Genomic DNA, 16399 nt, shown 5'->3' on the forward strand with positions numbered 1-16399 from the left:
AAATAATAAAGCAGCTAATCAGTAAATATTCTCAAATTTAGGGGTGTGTCTGTGATTAACTCAAAAACTGCAGGGTCACAATTGCAATACTAGTACAAGCTTCTAACTTAGAACGACAAACGTCACGCCGTTTTGATGCTCTTCTTCCACGGGAAAGAACTGGAAAGCTAAAACCCTGAAGAGTTGCAGGTTTTTGCTAGGGCGCGAAAATCCGCCAATTTCTGGAGTCGAGGAGCTAGGGCATTGATTTCCGAGCTCGACGAGCCATGGAGCACACGCTGTGGAGCCACTTGCCGCTACTGGTCCGGTCCAATTCGAAGGAGTCGGTGGAGTACATTCTTCAGGCCCTTTGGAGGACCCGAAAAACCGGTCTCGACCCGGCCGACCGAGACATAATCCGAGATATGCTCCAGCTCCAGAATGAATCGGACATCGACCCGGTACACTACTCTCACTCTTTCAATTTCGAATTTTTATGAATTTTGTGCTTTTTATTGGGAATTTGTTGCTGAATTTCATTTGGGTAATTTGTGAAATATTGTTTTGTTTTTTGTTGGGCAGCTTTTGGTGTGCCTGCGAATGTTGATTCGGCGATGTGTTTACGATAACGTCAAGAGGGAGGAGATTCAGAAGCTGTTTCCCAGCGAGGTGTTGCCTGAGTTGCAGAGGCTGTTGACGCTTTTGCTGCAGAAGTTTCAGGGAGAATGGCGGCGAGATGCACTCAAAGATCAGGTTAGAGATTCGCGTTGTTCGACATTTGTGTGTAAACACGTTGATATACCTGGTAGGAGGACACTAGGCTGATGACATTTTATGTGTGTAATTTGTGAACTCAATGGCATAAATAGGGTGCTTTGCCACGGTTAAAGACGATGACATGGGACATGGCGAATCCGGACGCTGAATTCACAGTCCCCATGGCTGTGATCAACTTGAAGGTACTGAAAAACTAGTATTACATGTAAATGTGATGTTATTAGCGTATGTGAAAATGCCATAAAGATGTCATTTTAATCTGCTTATTGGTTTTGATTTATAAGTTATAACTGCTCTTTCTGCAGTTACTAAATGATTCGCAGTCCCGCTCAAAAGAATCGGAAGTGAAGTTCGAATTAGCTAATGATACTCTTGAAACAATGCTGAATTCCATGTATTGCATAAGAGACCAGTTCTCTAACTCGGTAAGTGTCATGCTTCCGAGATTTTCTATTTTTTCATTCGGTCATATGTTGTCGAGAATGCAAATATTTTTCTGTTTGGTTTTGGGAATCTGATCATGCCTTCTCATCTCCTTCTCACTCTCAGGGTGAGGCATCAAATGACCAGTTATATCAAGATGTGAATATATAGAAGATAATCCGTACGCCTCGGATAGGATGGTATGGCTGGTTCTACTGTCCCTCATGATATCAATTTCATGACAAAACCCTTGCCAGATTAATTTTAAGATGTGAACTTTTCTTAGTTTTTGTGTTGTCTGTGTTGGGAGTCCAATCTAGCATCAGTGACTTACTTCACCATGCCCCAAACTTCAGCAAAATCTTAGGTGCAATTGGGTGTATATTCCCTTGTACGTAGCTCTCTCCTCACGTGTTATGTGAGGAGTGAGATAGGCACAATAGGGTATACACCCGTTGCACCTAAGTTTCTCTCCCAAACTTCAGAGAGGGACTAGTAACCAGTTAGAGTTTTGAAAGCATTTAAAACCCAAGAGTTCCTCTCCAAGTCCAGTGTCCTTTTCTTCACTATGTTAGATTTCAAGGAAAATATTGTTAAAAGGCATAGAGAATGCCGGTAGTGAACCACAAAAGCATGTCAGATTTGACTCATACAAGCCACCTTCTAGCTAGGTAGACTTATGGAGTTAGTTAGTAGTTACTGACTGCCGTATTTGTTGTCTTATAACCCGTAAAGATGAAGAAAAAAAATTTAGTAGAGGAAACTCGTAGAGCTCCGTGATTTGTATATTGCTAGCTTAGCTTGATACTCTGATTATTGTAATGCAAATTGAGATAATATGGAACTTTATGGATCCAATTTTCCTTGTGTATCATGCCGGTTAGGAAACTCCGGTGCATCCCAAACGACTACGGTGACTTGCAATTATTTTCTTTTCTCCAGCTTGAATGAATATTGTTGTGTGAAGGTGCTGAGGATGATTTTTCCCCAAACAAAATTCGGTGCCATTGTACAATTGAAACCTTTATTGGCAGAGAAACTTACATGTCTCGGGTGTTGGAACAGATGTTCCTACAAGTTACAACACTCATCACGTGACGTTCCCATCACTTGTTGAGTGTCATACAAACGTTAGATCATTCGAATGTCGGTGGTTTTTCTCCCTTTTATTGGTTATAAGATATTCATCACTGTTGTCACAAATAATGTTGATATGACCCATGCTGAGGAAAAAAAAAATCGGTGCCATTGTATAATTGAAACCTTTATTGGGAGAGACTGATATGTCTCGGGTGTTGGAACAAATGTTCCTACGAGTTACAACGCTCATCACGTGACCGTCCCATCACTTGTTGAGTGCCGTCCAAATATTGGATCGCTCGGATGTCGGTGATTTTTCTCCCTTTATTGGTTATAAGATTTTTATCACTGTACAAATAATGTTGATATGACCCGTAGATGGGTGACCCTTTTTCATTTCCTAGTTGTTTGCAAGTGTTCGTTACGTCTTACAAGTGACAAATTAGTTCAAAGAATTGGTTGGCTAATGTTTTGATTTTGTCTTTCTATTTGTGCCGTGTAAAAAGGTTTTCAAAATTGAATCGACTTGTCTTGTAGTTGTTTGAACTTTCAATGGCATGCCGTTTTCATGAGAAATTTCTGTTTTGATGCCAATCACTTTCGTTTGGAGCTTAATTTGAGGAGGAAACTAAGCCCTTTGCCCATGTAGGAAAGCCATTCTCCTCTTTCTGCGGGGTGGGGAGAGCCGCTAGGATCTCGGATGTAGGGTAAATGTTCCAATTGGGACGTGTTTGGGTTTACTAATTTATGTGTTTTGTGTTCGTGTCAATCTAAGTAGCGTTTAAAATATCGGTATTGATATGCAAATTTGTGAAAATATCGATGGATATATCGATATTGACATCGGTTGCTTTCAATAGAAATGTTAAAACTTTAGGAAATGTCAAACACTGGTTTAAATGAAATATAAGAGTTTTTTCGATATTTAATTGGTATATGTAAAAATATTGACGATATATGTTGATTTTAACTTAAATTTAAGAGTTTTTCTCATATGGTGTGAAGTTTAGACTCCACCTTCTTTCCATATCTTATCTGATTTTTCGGATATTTTTCACAAAAATATCAACTGTATCAAAAAAAATTTAAACCCAAAATCCATGTGTGTTGATCAACATGCACGATAGTAATAAAATAATAGTTTAATAATACAATAAATCACACTATTCTTCAGGAAAAAAAAATTAAAAATTGAGAAAAGTAGTCATTTTGTTAATATGACACTGATAATAGCTGAACAATCGTAATCATGTAAACATCAAGTGCTGTATTCGTATGGGTGTTCAGCCGCTAACATGACGATCTACATTTTAAAGATTGAAATGTAGCCGAAACATCATTTGTTTTTGTCCTTTCTTAAAACGATAATACAATAATAACAGAGTCTTATTTTACTAAGTGAGTTAGCTTTATAAATTCCTAGAAAGTCTCTGCGCTAAGCCTCTTTCAAGTCATCATCGGTCTTCATCTACTCATGTTGTCCTGAATCTCAATCTTATAATCGTATTTTCTAACCGGAGTATCTGTAGGTCTTCGGTTTACATGTCCAAATCACCTTAACCGATTTTCTCTCATCTTATCTTCAATTACGATCACTCCTACTTCACCTCAGACATTCTCGTGTCATTTCTCGTGTGCCCAGACATTCAGCGAATCATTAGGTTTATTGGGAAAATTGATCCCAAAAAACCTTTAACTTGTGAGATATGAAACTGCAGGTTTGATGGTTTTAGACTTTTAGTCATGAGTCATAAGTCATGGTCCAAACTTCTGCTTTCCATGTTTCGGTGTGAAACTGGAAACCCTAATTTAGGAGAGACAACCGTAACAACATTTTGTAAAATAATTAACTAATGGGATTATAAAATATTCCATAATTGATGGGTAGGATAGATTAGGACAAGTAAGCCACATAGTCCTACATCCAAAATTGAGGCCAAGAATTTTAGGTGCAGATTTTTTGGAAATAGTCTCTTGTTTTCTTTGATTTTACATTGTGGGTGTGTAAAATTTGATTTGACAAATTTGTTCGTGTTTACATTGGTTAGAGCGGGTGTTCTTTTCGTTATCTACTTGAGTTTGAATTTCGTGTTTTCGCAGTTTAATTCATAGCTAAATTACCTATTAACAGAAGAGGGGTGAAAAGACAATTTGATTATGGGAACTTTAACGAAAAGCTCCTGGTACTGTTCACTTTAACGAAAAACCACATTTTTACACTAAAAAGTCAATCCTGGTACTATTCACTTTACCCTTCATTTTGTCCTTATCATTAAAACTCAAAGTTTTCAAGCCCTTTTCATTAGTTTTCCTTTTGATTTTCTATCACAACATAAAATCATGGGTAGTAATGTAATTTAAAGAAATCAATTTTTTTTCTACCTTTATCTTCATGTCATACTACCATATCTCTATTTTCTAAATTTAATAAAAAATTTAAACATCTTTCTCATTCTCGCTCTCACTTACGTTCGCATATCTCGCAAAATTTATCTCTTCCATATATGATTTTTTTCTTTTTAAATTTTTTTATATTTACACCCACATAATTAATAAAATAAATAATCTTGATTATAATATGTTATGGTTAAATACGCTATTCCGAAGTTATCTGTAAAATAATATAACAAATTATTATTTTGAGAAATCAAAGTTTAAATTTTGTGTGCATGTGCTCAACTCATCACACCTAACCTAAGTAAGATTCTTAATATTCTCTAAAAATGTTGATGGAAATTGAATCATTTGCAAACAAAGCATGGATTTGGATTCAAGATTTGAGAAATTAGAAATCTGACGTGTTAGGTGAGTTTGTTTATTTTATTTATTTATTTGTTTCATTTTTTTAATAGTCCACAAAATAAATTATAAAATAAAATAAAAGGATATTTAGGGGTTCTAGTAGTTTATTGGTCAATCAATGGGGGGTTTGTAGTCGACAATCACAAAAAGTCACATTCGTGACATATTGCAATGTGCAAACCACCCACGAAAAAAATATAATATTTAGGTACTCATTAGTTATGTGCTCACTTTCTGATTTGGTTTAATAAAAACGAGAAAGAAAAAAATCCAGTGATTTCAAAAGAATTGAACAAGCAGTCTATAAGGTGAAAATTTCATGTATTGTTCTGTAGAGTGGCAATAAGGATGACTTCTCTGTTAACTTTTCCACTATCACTCTTAAAAAACCAAACTCTGCCTAAGCGTGGAGGAAACACACCATCCGAACTTGGTAGTTAAACTCTACTACGGTGACAGTATTGTATGCAAGGTACTGAAAGTGTTTCTTGTTTTTTAAGTTAAAAAAAAATTAGATAACATTTTTGTTATTTTTTTAAATAATAAAAATAAATGTTAAAATATTATTGGACAAAATAAAAATAAGTACTGATTAGTAAGTATGCAAATATTATAAAAACTATAAGAAGAAGAGTTTTCTTCTCATTTATTTTTGACAACTTAAAACTTAGCTTTTTTTTTTTTTTTTTTTTGCACAAAAATACTGAAATTACGATAAAGCTACTCTGTGGTATATCATGCTTCCGTAATCTTTATCCAAACAAATCCGGATGAGATGGGATGATTAGGACATGGATCCTCTCTGGATCCATGCATCCTAATCCTAGGGCACCAATCGGGGTCTTTAAAATTTGATCCAACTGCTAAAGTTATTATAACTTTTAAAGTAGATTCCTGTTTGTAGCCGTTGGATCAAATTTCAATAGTCCGGATTGGTGAATCCCTAGGATTAGGATGATGGATCAAGAGAGGATCCATGTCCGGATGATTAAACTTTATGAGATGAGATGGTTCAATTTGAAGTGTGATGGTACCAAATCAAATACTCAATTAAGAGTTTAAAAATTTTAAAGAGTTTACAATTCATTAAGTTTACGCGTATTCAATCAAAATCTTAAATAAGTTCATAAAACTCTATATAAATCAGATTGTACTCATTCTAAATTTTAAGGTAGTTCATAAAACTTCATATATATTTATTTAGAGTAATGCTATTCTTACCATAATTTTATACCACATTTATTTACCATCTTAGGTGGCATATGAGTTGGACAAGCTACATCATTTAATTTCAATCTTTTTATTAATTGAAACACTTAAATAATCTTAGATGGCAGAAAAGGACTCCTCGTATACCACAATCATCATTTAATTAACAATCTTTTTATTTTTATTTTTTTTAATAAAAGGCAATATCATTAACAAAGGAAAATTACAAAATATCATGGATAAGGAGATTCTGAATAACACTAGGAGGCTCCTCAACCCAAACTATGCTTGTCTCAACAAACAATGCAACATTTGCCAAACAATGAGCAATATTATTATTTTTCCTAGAAACGGAAATAAACTTAGAAGCAATAAAAGCCTTTGCAATATGTAGGACATCCCCCGCTAACAAATCCATAGCCGACGCACGGTCAACACAAGTGTGAATGATGTAAATTGCTTGAGAGGAGTCACTTCGAACTAGAACCTTCTAAAAGCCAAGCTGATGGGCGAGCACCACACCACGCTTAATGGCTAACGTTTCTGCTTGGAGAGCAGACGTCACCGTAGGGAGGAAAGATGTCGCTGCAGCCAGAAAATGTCCCTACCCGTCTCAGAGAACCACCCCCGCCCCACCCACCTTATTCTGCAAATTAGTCGCACCATCTATATTCAACCTTACCCAATCCTCCGCCACCCCCTCACCATCACCCGTAAGCCCATCCCGAGGATGGCATTGCTGAGCAGCAGTTACAAGCTCTGCCGCGACCCGAAATTCCTACAACCTAGACACCGCATGCTGAGCCACCATAGCTGGAGACCCATGCTTCCCCTTCCAAATCATATCATTCCTCTTCAGCCACAAATGCCACACCACTATGCACATAAAATCAAAGTCCAAATGGTGATTTTGAAGTAACAACATGAACCATTCTTTAACCGATCCACAGGGAACAAAATCAACTAGAAAACTACATAGGGTTGCAAACCATGTAGCTCTGGCAAATGAACAATCCTTAAGAACATGCACCACCATTTCTGGCTCTCCTCTACATAAAACATACAACAAATCTGAACCAACCCCTCTCTTTGACAAATTCTCTTTTGTTGGGATAATGTCTTGACAAGTCCGCCATATCATATTTCGCACCTTCGGCGGGACTCCGGCCTGCCATGTTGCCTTCCATAACGGAGTAAATGGATTACCACCAAGAGTTGAAGAAGAATCACTCAAAGAAGGTGGTTTAACATAATCCCAAGCAACCCCATAAGCACTTTTCATCGTGGATTGACCCATATCAGTGTAGTGTCATACCAACTTGTTCGGAGGTAGACGATGGCTAATTGGTAGAGCATGAATATGCTCCTTATCCTCCTCTTCAAAATATGCACTCAATCCAGTTTCACACCACATTCTCCTTGCCTCATCAATCAATTCATACACCAACATATTCTCCCTTGAGGGAGGCAGCTGGGTTATAGGACGAAAAGTCGATGGTCTAGGTACCAACTGATCCTTCCATACACGTACGGACGCCCCATCACCAATCAACCATCTAGACCCCTTCTCCAAGACAATTCTAGCTTTGAGTATGCTAGACCAACAATACGACGAAGAAGAGGCGACTGAAGCGTCCCAAAACGACGAATGGGGGTGATATTTTGCTTTAAACAACCTTGCCGTCAAAGACTTGGGATCCTGGAGAATACCTCATTCCTGTTTCGCCAACACTGCCAGATTAAAGGCATAAAGGTTCCGAAACCCATACCCCCTTCCGGTTTAGCCAAACACAACTTATCCCACGACTTCCAATGAATTTTCCTTGAGTCAGGATCACTACCCCACCAAAACTAAGCCATGAGCTGATGTAGATCATCACAAAAAGTCTTTGGAAGCAGCAAACAATTCATAGCATATGAAGGCAATGCCTGAGCCACCACCTTCATAAGCAACTCTCGTCCTGCTCCGCTTAAACACTTTCCTTTCCACCCACATAGCCTCTTATGAACTCTCTCCTTAATATAAGCAAAAGTTTGCCATTTGTTCTTACCCACAAATGTAGGTAGGCCCAAATATCTCTCATGTTGCTTCACCAATTGAACACCCAAAAAATGCGCCAACCCATGCTGCTCACGACCTCTCACGTTAGCATTAAAAGCAATGCTACTTTTACCCAAATTTATTTCTTGACCTGATGCTTGGGATAACACATCCAAAATATGTTGAACATTTGCACACTCTTCCAACTTCGCCTTACCTAACAAGAAACTATCATCGGCAAACAACAAATGATGAACACTAGGAGCACCATCACAAATCCTTATCCCACGAATCACTCCCCTCTCTTCTTTATGCTTAATAAGTGCTGACAAACCTTCAATACAAAAAAGAAACAAATAGAGAGATAGATGGTCACCCTGACGAAGATAGATGGTCACCCTGACGAAGACGGCGAGATGGCACAACAAACCCACATTCCTCGCGATTAACCAAAAATGAGTATGAAACCGATTTCACACACATCATCACGATAGCCACCTATCTACTACCAAACCCCAACCTCAACATCATAGCTTCCAAAAAATTTCACTCCACCATATCATATGCCTTGCTCAGATCCAATTTGAGTGCAAAAAATCCCTCCCGTCTCCACCTCTTATTATGAAGGAAATGACCTATTTCTGCTGCCACCAAAGTGTTATCAGAAATCAACCTCCCTGGAACAAAGGCACTCTGATGTGGAGAAATTATGACATTCAAAAATTTCTTCAATCGGTTCGCAAGCACCTTTGCACCAATCTTGTAGATTACATTACATAGACTAATCGGGGGCAATTGTGACATTTCATTTGGCTGATTTACCTTAGGAATTAATACAACATGAGTGAAACAAGCCTTCCGTAGTAACCGTCCAGAGGTGAGAAAAGAGCAAATAGCATTCACCACATCATGCTTAACAACATGCTAAAACTTTTGAAAAAACAAAGTTAACATACCATCTGGACCTGGGGCTTTGGATGGATGCATTTGGAAAAGTGCAACACAAACCTCCTCCTCCGAGTAAGGCTTCAACAACTCCGCATTCATTTAAGGGGTAACCCGTTGAGAGCAAGCCGCTATTACCTCTTGTACCGCATTGTCAAGAACACCACAGGAGTGAAAAATATTTTGAAAATACCCTATAACCGTGCTTTGAATTCCATCCCTGGAAACCTGCCACACTCTTTGCGCATCCCTTAGCCGCTTAATAGTATTTTTCCATTTACAGTTGGACGCCCGCAAATGGAAAAACTTTGTATTCATATCCCCTTCCTATAACCACTGTACACACGAACGTTGCCTCCAATACATCTCCTCCCGCCCAAGAAGTGAATCAAGTTGACCCAATAGCTCCCCCTTGCCGCATATAACTCAGCCGAAGGTGGATGCTTAAACAACACACCCAACTTATCCCACACTTTAGCAATCTCTGCCTTCGTAAAGCCGAACACCTCCCGTTGCCATGCTAACAAGGCACATCGTGTGAAACGAATCTTCTCACACACTTGGAAACCCGACACTGATTTATTCCATGCCAAACTGATGATCCCTTCGCAACTCTCCTCCTTAAGCCACATCTTTTCGAATCTAAACCTCTTCCGCCCCTTCCTACTAGGTGACGCAGTCGAACATCGAATTTCCACCCAAATAGGTAAATGGTCTGACTTAGATGGATTTAGATGGCAAACCCATGATGCAGGAAACAAATTCAACCATGGTTGAGAAACAAAAACCCGGTCAAGGCGACATCTCACCTCATGTTCCCTATTATCCGTCCAAGTATAAGAATTCACAACAAAACCCATATCAATCAATTGACAAGCATGAACCGCCTCCCGGAATCCGTCCATTTGACTCTCCTTACGCTGGTTACCCCCCAACTGCTCATCCACACTTAGAACTTCATTGAAATCCCCTAGACATATCCACGGCAATGAGCTTCGTTGCCCTAGATCAGCAAGTAAGGACCAATAAAGGTGCCTATTTACCGTGACTAGATGTCCATAAAAGCCCATAAGATGCCACCTAACCTCCAACCCTCCCAAACGACACTCCATATCAATATGATTTGCCAAAGATGAAATAACATCAATCACCACCTCCTCCATCCATAACACCGACAAACCCCCCGACCTCCCATTACTCGAAACTGAAAAAGATTTGTCAAAACCCAAGCTACGCTGTTTTTGTACCATCGCAACATCACTACATTTTGTCTCACATAAGAAGACAACCAGGGGACGATGATGTTGAATAAGCTCCAACAGAGCCTGAACTACACGAGAATCCCCCAATCCTTGGCAGTTCCAACATAAAGCATTCATTGTGAACGGCGGGTGTGCTCGCTGACACCACCCACCGATGGACTAGAACATAAAGCATTCATCTTTTTATTAGTTATTGATTAACATTTTGAAATTAAATGCTAATTAATTTAGATGATCTGACTGTCCACATCAGATGCCACCTAAGGTCGTATACAATTGTGGTACAAAAATATAGTAAGAATAGCATTATTGATTTATTTATGATTTTTGAAGTATTAAAAAGATGAAAGATTTTCTACCTCAAAAGAAAAGAAAAAAGATGAATTTTTTTATGCATTTAGAGGGATTTTATGATGTTTTTTATGATTAAAAAAAATCAGACCTCAACCCCAAAAATTTCTAATAATTTCACCCAAAATTTACATGAAGTGTATGAAACTCCACTAAACTCAAATCTATAATTCGTTTAAAAGTTTTTAAAATCTCAATTGAATACGCTTCTAAAATCTATAAGTGTAAACAGAGATTTAGGATTCCAATAAACCAACATTTTATCCCTTTGGAGAGATTTTTCAGTGTGACCGGCACACGAGATGGCACATTACGTGTCATTATACAAATAGTGGGATATATGTGTTAAATAGTTAATAACTTAAAAAATAAAAAATTTCACTACTTACATAAAAACACATGATGTACCACCCGTGTTCTCCTCGTAATCAAAAAAATTTCATCCTCCTGACAGTGGGCTCAGATTTATCCTAAAAATATGTGTGTGAACAGGGTTCTGTTGCTACCATTTTTTATAGGTGTGAATGCGTTATTATTTGTCAAATAAAACATTTTCGTGTCACGTTATTTAAAAATTAAATTCCCGTTATCGTGCAAAAGAGAATTACAAGGTCCGATGGTAGGCCCCGCCTAATTTGACCCAATCAAAACGGTACAATTGAATACTTAACCCCAGGTTACCACTCCTGCACCAGCACCGCTCCCGATCTCCCCACTCCAACACTCCCCAAAGTTCAAAGCACGACAAGGAGTTTCCGTAAACTCACTCCTCCCTCTCTCTCTCTCTCTCTCTCTCTCTCTAAAATTCTTTTCTTCTCTCTCTTGTCGAAAACCAGCACAGCCCACAAAGCAGCCGGCCAGAAGCCAAACGGACAGTTTCCTCAATTCCGTCGCAGTCTCAGATAAACTCCGCAACCAAACACCCCCCCCCCCCAAAGTCCCCGACTCCGCCGTCCGCCGAATGTTCTCCTCCGCCTCTAATCCCAGCTTCCTCAAATCCAAATCCTAACTCCATCCGTCCTTTCTTATCCCCGCAACCGAATACCAGTTTACCCTAGCAGCCAAACATCTCCCAAATGACCACCACCACCACCGGCATAGGCGGTGGCGGAGAGGACCGGGTCCTCGCCACGGCTCAGCAGATCGTCAAGAGCCTCAACACCCCCAAGGAGGTCCGCGAGGACATGCTTCTGATCTTCTCGAGCTTCGACAATAGATTATCTAACATCACCAATTTGATCAACGGCGAGGATTCCAAGGCCGACGAGGACCGGTTCGGGGAAGCCGAGAAGGTGATTTTCCGGTGGGAGTCCAATTCCGAAGCTCACAGAAACTCGGTCCCGTGGGAGGAGTCGCCGGTCGAGGCCGCCGAGTATTTGGCCGCCGTCGATGAGATTCTCACGCACATGGAGGGGCTTTCGGTCCGGTCCGATAACGAATTGGTGGACCGGGTCGAGAACGCGCTCCAAATCGCGATGACTCGGCTGGAGGACGAGTTCCGCCACATTCTGATCAGGAACACGGTGCCTCTCGACTCCGATCGACTCTACGGCTCGATCCGGAGAGTGTCGCTGTCGTTCGCGTCAAACGACGGCGAAATCTACGATGAATTCGAGAGTTTCGGCGAGGAGGACCGCGACGCGGGCAGGTTCCACGAGCGCGGCGGCAGCCTAGGCGATACAGACGTCGATTTGATACATCCTGACGCCGTCGTGGAGCTGAAGGAGATCGCCGAGCGTATGATTCGGTCCGGCTACGAAAAGGAGTGTGTGCAGGTGTATAGCAGCGTCAGGCGCGACGCTTTGGACGAGTGTTTGGTGATTCTCGGTGTCGAGAAGCTGAGCATTGAGGAGGTGCAGAAGATTGAGTGGAAGAGTTTGGATGAGAAGATGAAGAAGTGGATACAAGCTGTGAAAATCGGTGTTAGGGTTTTGATAAACGGCGAAAGGAGGCTCTGTGATCAGATTTTTGAAGGGATTGATGAGACTAGGGAGTGTTGCTTCATTGACACTTCCAAGGGGTGTATTATGCAGCTGTTGAATTTCGGAGAGGCGGTCGCCATTGGTCGAAGGTCGCCCGAGAAGCTGTTTCGGATACTTGACATGTACGATGCTGTGGCGGATGTGTTGCCGGACTTGCAGCAAATGATGACAGATGAATATGTGGTTGGTGAGGCCAGGGGAGTGTTGGATGCGCTCGGTGATGCGGCGAGAGGGACGTTTGCTGAGTTTGAAAATGCAGTTCAGACTGAGGCCAGTAAGAAACCAATGCTAAGCGGCGAGATTCACCCGCTTACTCGGTATGTCATGAACTATGTTAGATTGTTGGTTGACTATAGTGATACCCTCAATTCGCTTTTGGATACCGGTGAGGAAGAGTTGCAAAGGTTGCAAGGATTGCCAAATGATGATTTGGGTATAGACAGCATGTCTCCTATAGGCCATAGGTTGTTGTTGTTGATTTCAAATTTGGAAGCCAATCTCGAGGAGAAGTCTAGGGTTTATGATGATGGAGCAATGCAGAGTGTGTTTTTGATGAATAACATTCAGTACATAGTGCAGAAAGTGAAGGATTCTGAGATTAGAAAGCTCTTGGGAGACCAATGGGTTCGCAAGCGTCGTGGTCAGGTACGCCAGTATGCTACTGGGTATCTAAGAGCTGCTTGGAGCAAGGCCCTCTCTTGTTTGAAAGACGAGGGGATTGGCGGGAGCACGAGTAATGCTTCGAGGATGGCTTTGAAGGAGAGGTTTAAGAACTTCAATGCACACTTTGAAGAAATCTATCGGACCCAGACAGCTTGGAAGGTCCCGGATGCTCAACTTCGGGAGGAGCTTCGGATATCTATATCGGAGAAGGTGATCCCAGCTTACAGATCGTTTATGGGGAGGTTTGGGAGTCAGCTGGAGAGTGGAAGGCATGCCGGGAAGTATATAAAATACACAGCGGATGATTTGGAGAGCTACGTGTTGGATTTGTTTGAAGGGACACCGTGTGTTCTGCACCATCTGAGAAGAAAAAGTACATAGGAATACAGGTATGCCCTTTGATTTTCTCAAGGCCTAGTCAGAAGTTGGAATCGAAGTTCTATTGTCGAAAATGAAAAAAAAAAATTGTAGCTTGATTATGATGATGATATCTGTTTAAATATTTTGCTGGTGTTAATGTTATAAACACAGGATTTTGTGAAAGCTATTTTCCAACCCGTCCATCAATCTACTGTAATAACTTTTGTACAGGTTCTATAGAATTTAGCTTTACGTATGCTGTGGATTTATTTTTTCGTGGTTCATGTATTTGATTTCCATGAATCGCCATCGAGTCTTGTATGTTATCTGCGTGCGGAAGAAGAACTAAAACCATTCGTGTGAAATAGTGAATTCGATATACACACAGATTCAGAAATTAAGTTTCGATTTTATTTTTTCATCTGAACATGAGTGAAAGTTGAGCAATAAATTTGAAGAATTAGGACCTATTTATGAGCAGCATAAGTCGTTTAAGTTTCCAGAGGGTAAAGTAGAAGGTTGTTCAGATGATAAACTTGTAGACGGGGACGGGATTGCGATGACTCGGCTCAAAGACGAGTTCCGCCACATTCTGAACCGAACCGAGGTCTTTCTCGACTCGGTTCGGTTTTCTGCATGTGGCAATTTTTGCTATTAGTGTTTAGATGCAATTTGGTGGTTTCGTGTAGCACTACGTTCCCAAAGTTGGGAACATTGCTGGTTTTGGAACGCTCTGTTTGGCTTCTGCAAGGCATTGTTGCAACGGGTAGAAAATTAAATTAATTTAATTAGAAATAGTTTCTTGTAGTCTTCGCCCTCCTTTGAACTCTTTTAACTAATTAATTAGACTAAATATATTATTTTTAATTAATCAATGATGAACCTACAAATGCTCATTGACAAACAACGCAACAACTATAATAAAGCTTTATCTCACAATGTAGGATTGGTTGTGTGAATCTTTTGGATGCTATTTCGTTTATTTTTGTGTCAAGTTTTCCGTTAGTTTTTAAGTACTCATAGGGATTTGACGTAAGAATGGAGTGTAGGTTGTCGATTACTTGATGCCCTCCTCCTCCTTTATTCGGACTTAAACCGACAGTGTAAGATAAACTTATGCATGCGGAGTTCTACAAATGCTTATTGAATTGAATAAAAAAAAAATCTCCTTTTTAGTTAACATGGTCCATGAGTTTGACATAACTCCACTTTGGTCCTTAACAAAGAAAATTGAAGCAAGTGCTCTATGAGTTTGTCCACCGTAAATTATTTTGGTCATTCCGTAACAAATTTGTCCATATTAAATTGTCACGTGAACGACCATGTGATTACCTTTTTCAGGATTTTTTTGTCAAACCAATATCTCCTTTTAGTGAGGATATTGACAATTTTTAACAGCATGACCAAAATAATTTACGATGAACAAACTCAGGTCTACTATCGATTTTGAATGTCAAGAGCCAATGAAAAGTTAATCCAATCATAGAGACTATTTTAGCTAAAAAACCAAAAATAAATATGAAAAAGATAAAGGTGAGACATAACATAATGTTTCATAGTCATCCACTCAAATTTCAATTATTTGGGGGATGATGAGAGAGAGAGCCCCAATTGCTATGCTGCAAGTGCAAACCATAAACGTGCCTTGTCTGCAACTGCAAATTGGCTGTTATAGGTTTATGGTAATATACATATATAGCCTTTATATGTAAATATCATCACTTAAAGCCTTGGTGTTTTTTTGTTTATGTGGCCACAAAGATTAAGTTGATGGGACCTCAAGGAGGTTTAATTTTCCCTTTAATAATTAGCCACCCCTTGCCTTTAATAAGAGTGTTAAGATCAGTCGAATACGAGTAAGAAATGTTAAGATTAGTTCACACATGTGTATGCAATTGATTTTAGCATTTTTCAACAGCTAATGTTTCATGAAACCATCCAACTTGATCTTCGGACAAGAATATCATGATTGGTTTGTGAAAGCATGGGCAACTAATTCTAGCGTTTTCCAACAACAAATGTTAGGAAAATCAACCAGTTGGTCTCTCTAAAGTTATGACTTTGGAAATCCAAGCCCTCGTTTATCTAACTCAAAATTACGTTAGGAGGGAGATAGATAGGTATTTGGATCCTCTCTAGACCTCACAGTCTGGAGCCTAAAGATCAAGGACTCCATACCGATCAAGAGAGAAAAACAGATATGGGCCCTTAGTTTGTGAGGTGAGTTAGCAGAGTGAGTTAATTAGGACCGTTGGATTCAATTTGAGCGGTCCAAATTACCTGCTCACCGGGTTCCGAACAATAAGATCCAGAAAAGTTATCTATCCGATGGATAGATGATTATATAGAAAGCTATCATGTATGAGATGCAACGCATAGAAGTGTTCACTTCTTGCTTGAAATGAGGAAACTTGTCTAAAGAGCTTAATCTAGGTACTACAAAAGAAGTTGGCTTCTTGCTTGGGAGGAGAGTAATTGTTGATACCAAAGTCTCAACCCCCAAAACCTTCAAAACATCCCAATGA

At 39.7% G+C, this 16399-nt stretch overlaps 4 protein-coding genes across 4 annotated transcripts; 2 read left to right on the plus strand and 2 right to left on the minus strand.

Moving 5' to 3' along the window:
- Positions 1–122: 122 nt before the first annotated feature.
- Positions 123–2050, plus strand: LOC103437541 (uncharacterized). Its single transcript, XM_070823668.1, has 5 exons — positions 123–440; positions 562–732; positions 849–938; positions 1062–1181; positions 1306–2050. The coding sequence occupies exons 1-5, from the start codon at positions 267–269 to the stop codon at positions 1348–1350; spliced, it is 600 nt and encodes a 199-aa protein (XP_070679769.1). The 5' UTR covers positions 123–266; the 3' UTR covers positions 1351–2050.
- Positions 2051–8121: 6071 nt separating this feature from the next.
- Positions 8122–9358, minus strand: LOC139196909 (uncharacterized). The gene is made up of 2 exons (XM_070823264.1): positions 9268–9358; positions 8122–8645 (listed from the first exon to the last, which is right to left on the minus strand). Exons 1-2 carry the CDS (start codon positions 9356–9358, stop codon positions 8122–8124), a joined length of 615 nt encoding a protein of 204 aa, XP_070679365.1.
- Positions 9359–9570: 212 nt separating this feature from the next.
- On the minus strand, positions 9571–10635 carry LOC139196910 (uncharacterized). The gene has a single exon (XM_070823265.1). It carries the CDS (start codon positions 10633–10635, stop codon positions 9571–9573), a length of 1065 nt encoding a protein of 354 aa, XP_070679366.1.
- A 925-nt stretch (positions 10636–11560) lies between these two features.
- On the plus strand, positions 11561–14130 carry LOC103437542 (exocyst complex component EXO70B1-like). Its single transcript, XM_008376024.4, has one exon. It carries the CDS (start codon positions 11946–11948, stop codon positions 13893–13895), a length of 1950 nt encoding a protein of 649 aa, XP_008374246.2. The 5' UTR covers positions 11561–11945; the 3' UTR covers positions 13896–14130.
- Positions 14131–16399: the final 2269 nt, after the last annotated feature.

Source organism: Malus domestica, chromosome 06 (genome assembly GCF_042453785.1).
Source record: "Malus domestica chromosome 06, GDT2T_hap1".
Lineage (NCBI taxonomy): Eukaryota > Viridiplantae > Streptophyta > Magnoliopsida > Rosales > Rosaceae > Malus > Malus domestica.

Bases quoted from the DNA above. Each gene is read 5' to 3' on its own strand.
- LOC139196909 (XM_070823264.1), bottom strand. From the start codon at position 9,358: ATGAATGCGGAGTTGTTGAAGCCTTACTCGGAGGAGGAGGTTTGTGTT. The intron at 8,646-9,267 runs GTATGTTAACTT...TTTGTATTGAAG, and splicing joins CAAAGCCCCAGGTCCAGATG to GTTTGTCAGCACTTATTAAG.
- LOC103437541 (XM_070823668.1), top strand. From the start codon at position 267: ATGGAGCACACGCTGTGGAGCCACTTGCCGCTACTGGTCCGGTCCAAT. The intron at 441-561 runs GTACACTACTCT...TTTGTTGGGCAG, and splicing joins ATGAATCGGACATCGACCCG to CTTTTGGTGTGCCTGCGAAT. The intron at 1,182-1,305 runs GTAAGTGTCATG...TCTCACTCTCAG, and splicing joins GAGACCAGTTCTCTAACTCG to GGTGAGGCATCAAATGACCA.
- LOC139196910 (XM_070823265.1), bottom strand. From the start codon at position 10,635: ATGAATGCTTTATGTTGGAACTGCCAAGGATTGGGGGATTCTCGTGTA.
- LOC103437542 (XM_008376024.4), top strand. From the start codon at position 11,946: ATGACCACCACCACCACCGGCATAGGCGGTGGCGGAGAGGACCGGGTC.